The sequence below is a fragment of the Leptonychotes weddellii genome, chromosome 6 (assembly GCF_054177405.1).
Source record: "Leptonychotes weddellii isolate Sample4059 chromosome 6, ASM5417740v2, whole genome shotgun sequence".
NCBI lineage: Eukaryota > Metazoa > Chordata > Mammalia > Carnivora > Phocidae > Leptonychotes > Leptonychotes weddellii.
In genome coordinates this window covers 50,069,517-50,075,994 of record NC_138374.1, presented here as the reverse complement: position 1 = coordinate 50,075,994, position 6,478 = coordinate 50,069,517, and the positions used below count along the sequence as shown (strand labels likewise).

Here is a 6,478-nt window from a genome sequence, read left to right as displayed (position 1 = left end):
CCATTCCAGCAACCCTCAGTTTGTTTCCTGAGATTCTAAGAGTCACTTACAGTTTGTCTCCCTCTCTGGTTTCATCTTGTTTCATTTTTTTCCTCCCTTCCCCTATGATCCTCTTGTCTTGTTTCTCAAATTCCTCATATCAGTGAGATCATATAATACTTGTCTTTCTCTGATTGACTTATTTTGCTTAGCATAATACCCTCTAGTTCCATCCACGTCGTTGCAAATGGCAAGATTTCGGGTTTTTTGATGGCTGCATAATATTCCATTGTATATATACATCACATCTTCTTTATCCATTCATCTGTCGATAGACATCTTGGCTCTTTCCATAGTTTGGCTATTGTGGACATTGCTGCTATAAACATTGGGGTGCACGTACCCCTTCGGATCACTAAGTTTGTATCTTTGGGGTAAATACCCAGTAGTGCAGTTGCTGGGTTGTAGGGTAGCTCTGTTTTCAACTTTTTGAGGAACCTCCAAAAAGGGTTTTTAATCCATGCTGCTTTTCAGCCCCAGTGTCGTACTGCTTAAGGTCAAACCTAGTTTGTTTCTCCCCTGGACTGTTTCAGCAGTCCTCTTAACTGAGATTTGTGTTTCTGACCTCTGTCCTCCTTCATCTCCCATCAAGTTATCTTTAAAAAAAAAAAAATGTACTCTCCTGATGAACAACCTTTTGTTTGCTGTTGTTGTTCTGCAATTTGCTTTTTTTTTTTTTTTTACACTCAACACTGTGTTCTGGAAATTTTTCTATGTAGTTCATTTAGATCTATCTTTTTAACAATGTGCATAGTATGAATACATAAAGTGTGTGTATTATAGATTATTTAACCATTCGTCCTTGAATGGACATTTGTGATATTTGTATTTCACTGTTACAAAGAAGACTGAAATGAATATCCTTGAACCTGTCTCTTTGTATGTATTGAAAAGCATGTAGATACCAAAAAGTGGAATATCTGGGTCAAAATGAATATACATTTAAAACGCCAGTAGACACTGACAAATTGCTCTACAAAAAATGCCTGTCAAATTATATTCCCACTCTCTGTGGTTTTTTTTAAGACCATTTTTAATCTGGACCTAGTGCACTTCTGCCAGCCTCCATTCTCTGATTAATGTGTTCACGCACACGCTCGGTCGCCACCACCGTCCGGGTGTTCATGGAGCGTGCACTGTGTGCTGGGGGTCTAGCACGGATGACACGCATAGCTCCCTGTCCCCATCGCTGCTCTCACTACACCGAACTTTTTTACCATTCCTAGACTTTTCTTATGCATTTACAGCTCTCTCTTCCCGGTTATGACTTTTTTTTTTTTCTTTTAACTTTTCTGCCAAGAGAATTTTCTTCGATAGTTCTTTTACCCTTTTAATAATATCTTCCCTGTCTCCTGTCAGGTAGAGTTAGACAGGCCTTTCTTAGTGGTCTCTCTTAGCACTTTACTTAAATACTTTTTTAAAAAAAGATTTTATTTATTTGAGAGAGCGAGCGAGCATGATGGGGGGGTGGTGGGCAGGCAGCGGGAGAGGGGGAAGCAGGCTTCCCGCTGAGTAGGGAGCTGGACGCGGGGCTCAATCCCAGGACCCTGCTGGGATCACGACACAAGCCAAAGGCAGATGCCTAACGATTGAGCCACCCGGGCGCCCCCTTAAATACTTTTTATCCTGAAGAATTTGAATTATTTGTTCATGTATGTGCTAGTGTATGTTTTCATGTGTATGTTTGTGCATACACACACACACACACACACCTTTCCCATTAGATTGTAAGCTCAGTGAGGGCAAAAACTTGTGATGTTTACCTTAGGGCTCCCCCAACTTAATGCCTTAACCACAGGGGATGCTTAGTAAACACTGAATAAGTGAGTGAGGAACAAACTATCAGATGAACCTGTTTTGTACCGCCACCGTGGGGGCTTGCAGCGATGATTCAGATCTGATCAGCATTCAAGGATTCAAGCATGGAGTGAGAGAGTAGGCTGAGTGCAGGCCACCTGCTGCTGGGCTCGGTGGGGAGGCGCAAGGGGAGACTTGAGGAGAGTTTAACGGGAGAGATTCATTCTCATGAGTGGGGTAGTCTGGTAAATGATCAGGGGAGAGGACTTTTTTCTTGCATGTGCTGGCTATTGCTAGGGATACCCAGAGTGATAAGATATGGTCTCCGGCTCTAAATGTTTGTTAGTCAAGCTGGGCGTGAGAACAGAGATTGGCAGACTGTGGCCCATGGGCTACCTCTAGCCTGCTGCCTGTTTCTGTACAGCCTATGAGCTAAGCATGATATTTTACGTTGTTAAAATTGTTTTCATAAAAAGAATATTTTGTGATACGGGAAATTCTATGCAATATAGATTTGACATCTATAATTAACTTGTTGGAACATGGCCACAGTCATTGGTTTCCCACTGTCTGGGGCAGTGTTTGTGCTGCAGAAGCAGAGTTGATCCTTGTAACAGAGACCAGCTGGTCTGTGATGCCTGAGACATTTCCTCTCTGGACTTTTACAGAAACAATCTGCTGACCCTGGGTTTGAGGATGGGAAAGATTTAAATGGAGTAGAGAAGGAGGGTAAGACGGGCTCTTTGGAGTTAAGAGAGTGGGATGATGAATACTGTAGGCACAGAAAAGCTTCAGGGCTGAAATGATGATCCAGCTGAACCTTCTATTTTATAGACTGGGCAGAAGATCAGAAACCTTGTCAAAGTCCACCTGACTCTAAGGGGCAGTGTACCACTGGAGCAGAAGCTTTGAGGACTGTGGAGGAAGATAAGATTATTGCTGGGGTGGGGCCGGATCATGAGTGGCCTTGCCCTTGAAAAATGAGAGCAGAGGAACAAACAGACTTTTCTCTCTCTGAATGTCACGTTTCTCTTTTTCTCTTGTATTTCTAGAAGGCTTTTGAGCCCTACTTTGAGATTTTGGAAGTATATTGCACAAAGGCCAAGAATTATGTAAATGGACATTGCACCAAGTATGAGCCCTGGCAGCTCATTGCCTGGAGTGTCCTGTGCACCCTGCTGATAGTCTGGGCATATGATTTTGTCTTCCAGCCAGAGAGTAAGTATACTGCCCCCTCTCCTCTGGAAAGGTACAGTGGAATCTCACCAGCTTTAGAACTCATGGCTGATGGATTGGACTAATTGCTTGCCTTCTGGTTTGGTTCTGATTTTTAAAATCTTATTTAAATGGGAAGCGGGACATTGTCTTCTTCTGACCATAAAGTTATAGTAGGACTCTATACGTAAAGTTACAATAGCTGCTCTGATGTATCTATAGCTGCTTTTGTTGATTTTTCTGGAGTTGCAGCTTGTGTAAAAACTTCCTGAGAAATTAGTCATTGTAAGGATCCACAGGTATCTCAGAGCATGGCTTAAACCTTTCTCAGGTTTAGTTTCTTGCCTAGGACGTAATTGTATACCCTGGAGTTCCCCAAGCAGGAATTCATTGCGTTCATTCTAGGCCATCTTTTCAATACAGATTATGTGAAATTGGAACAGCACTCATGCAGTGACCCTGTGAGTATGTGCTGTGTGCCAGGCACTGTGCTGGGCTCTGGGGATGTCTACAGAAGTCATACAGGGTCCCTGTCCTCCTGGAGTTAAACTTCTGATGTCAGGGGACAGCGCACTATGAACTTCCTGGGTAGTGACTCAGGGAGCCAAACTGACGTGGGGAAGAGGAGGCCACTTCTCAGGGAGTGCAGAAGAAGGTGAGAAGTCTATTAGTGAGGAGTCTGTAAGTCCTCCATCCTTCCTAAGGTCCTGGGCACCCTTCCTCCCCTGCCAGACCGGCTTGCATGTTCCCTCCTTGTGAATTGTTTCCCCTGCAGGTTGTGCTTCGTAAGTAAAGTAGGAGTGGTGGTGGGTGTTTGATGACTCTCCTCTGCACCCCTTCCCCACCCTTAGTGTAGGGCACCAGAGTTAACTTGCTGGGGATAAAAAACCATTAACATTGAAGAGAATCACTTGTCATGTCTCATTTGTTCTTAAACAAATTTTAATGGCCATGACTGTTTGCTTCCCTGATAACATCTGTTTGAAGGGGCTCTTTAACTGTACTTTTTCTGCTTTTTTGCGCCCCCCCCCCAACCCCGGAAGGTTAACTTAGAAGCTAGATTCTGTTTCATCTGTTTACCCTGCAGATAGCCGCTGAGCTGTTCTAGTAACCGTTGCGGTTAAGGCATAGTAAACATTGCACTTAATGTAGGTGGGAATGAGACCTGATTGCCCTGTCTACATTTTAGTCCATTCCAGCTGTAAAAACCCTGTCCTCAGTTCCTCCTCCTAGTCCTTGCAGGGTTTCCTCATAAACTCTGATAACTAACCCTTCTGCTGCATCTGCTCTGTGGTTTGGAAAGGGGCACAACCCGTATCTTTCTGCTCTGGGAAGCCCTCCATCTTGTCCTTCCAGGTGAAGTAACTTATTCCAGAGGACTCTAAGGAGTAGCAATAAATAGACTTTTCTTCCTTTCTTTCTTACTGTGATAAAATATATGTACATAAAATTTACTGTCTTACTCATTTTTAAGTACATTCTCGTTGTTGCAAAACCATTCCTACCATCCATCTCTAGAACTTTCTCAGCATCCCACACTGAAACTCTGTACCCATGGAACGATAACTCCCCATGATCCCCTCCCCCCCAGCTCCTGCTGGCCACCATTCTGTGTACTTTTCCTTTTAAGGTGGTGCATTTGTTAAAACCAACGTAAGGTTACAGATCTTGAGATTTATGTTTCTTTGCTATGATTAGTATTCACTTTAGGTATTGATTTCCGTCTTTAGTTCTGCAGGCCACGGTGCCTGTGTGCATTTTGCCCACTCGGTAGTAGAAGCACAGCCACCCGAGGCCCTGGTACTTACGTAGCTGCCTTGTTCCAAACAGAATATGCTGGTCTCCATGCATTCCATGAGAAAAGTACCAGTAGCGATGTGTTGATGGTATGCGCCATGGAAATATTTGTAAGCCCAACTCTGAGCTATTGAAGTCCTTTTTAATATGTTTTTTCTTACTACAAAAGTAGGACATGTTCATTGCAGAACATTAGGCAATACCAATAATCCATAAGAACGAAATGAAAAGCTTGCTCTCTAGAGCGAACCACTATTTTACACATATGTGTCTTTTTTCTATATCTGAGTCCAGTCGAACCAGACATACAAAATGTCATTTCTGTAGGTCAACATTTTTGAATATCAGCAATTTCCTATAGTTTAACACATGTACACACAATACACTTTTTTATTTTGTAACTTCTAACTTGAATTTTAGACACCGATCAAAATGTCTTCCCTCTAGAGCAGGGTCGGGCCTGGTTAGTACTTGGATGGGAGATAACTTTGATAGCATTGCCATTTTTTCAGTACCTTGCTCATGGAGAGGCTCATCACTGAACAGTCGAGTTATTTTTAGCACGTTGCCCCAGAGGAGTCTTAAAGTCTGGACTAGTGATAAATTTTGCTGATCTTCAAACTCTGAATACGCTTCTAAGATGAGAGATAATTCTGGAACACAGGCTGGACACTGGGGCAGTTAAGAACTGGAAGCGGCAGGAGGATGGGGGTGAGAGCATGGGCAGGGGTCAGCAGCTCTCTGCCGTGTTATCTCGCCCCTAATTCTCCTCTGCGATATCAGCGCATATCGTTACTCCTTGACGTTGATTTAACTGTGGGATTGTCCATAGTTCATGAACAGGAATCGGAGTTATATGGTGGGAGGAGGTGACACACTCTCCCAGTTTCTAGCCGTGAAACCTTGAGCAACACCCTTAAACTCTCTTAGCCTGTTTCCTCATAGTAAAATAGGCCTAAGTGTCACCCGCCTTACTTACTCATAGGGTAGTGCGAGTTTTGAGACGCATCGTTTGTGTGAAAGGAATCTGTCAACTGTAAAGAGCCATGCTTTGGTGTCCTCACACTGCATTTCCTATTTTATTACTTTAAAACACTACAATAGACACTGATTACTTTTCTTTCTGTACCTCAGGGGACTTTTACTTTTGAGATCATCTTTTTAGGTCATGACCACATGATCTCTTCATTTCTAATTTCTCCGTCTCTGATCTTGTAGTCTCTTCTTTTTAGCGGTCCTGTTTAATCTCACAGCTTGCACACTGTCTATTCTGTCCTCCTCCTAGCCATATGACTGTACTTCTGGACAAGTGACTCCCATTTACTGAGTTTTCAACCTTATTCTTCCTCATTAGTTAATTACTTCATCTGTTAAATAAGGACGTTTTCTGAATCTTTACAGCTTTAACATTATTAGAAATGGTCAAATAATAAGCAGCTTAAATATCCAACGCTACGTTATACTCATTTGATGGCCTATTATGGTAATACTTAAAAAAACTCTTGTTTAGGAAGGATCTTTAATGTAGCAAATGCTGTGACAAGAGGGCACAGCGTTGTACATACTATAAGATCGCAGCTATGTGTTTCATGTGCAGAACGTAGGGCTGAAAGGAAATACTCGAAAATTT

The 6,478-nt window shown here is 42.7% G+C and overlaps 1 protein-coding gene and 1 long non-coding RNA gene across 4 annotated transcripts in view; both read left to right on the top strand.

Annotated features, from left to right (window-relative positions):
* Positions 1–6,478, top strand: part of SGPL1 (sphingosine-1-phosphate lyase 1) — a 57,110-nt gene that overhangs the window by 19,921 nt on the left and 30,711 nt on the right. For 2 of the 3 annotated variants that reach the window (XM_081824102.1, XM_006747401.3), the window contains exon 2: positions 2,889–3,054. The exons of the other annotated variant lie outside the window; for it this stretch is intronic. In XM_081824102.1, the coding sequence (XP_081680228.1) occupies positions 2,889–3,054 (166 nt within the window). The remainder of the gene's footprint in view (positions 1–2,888; positions 3,055–6,478) is intronic. 3 annotated transcript variants of the gene reach the window in all.
* LOC145722204 (uncharacterized) lies at positions 20–959 on the top strand. Its single transcript, XR_014146304.1, has 2 exons — positions 20–120; positions 207–959. It is a non-coding gene; the product is annotated as an uncharacterized LOC145722204 (long non-coding RNA).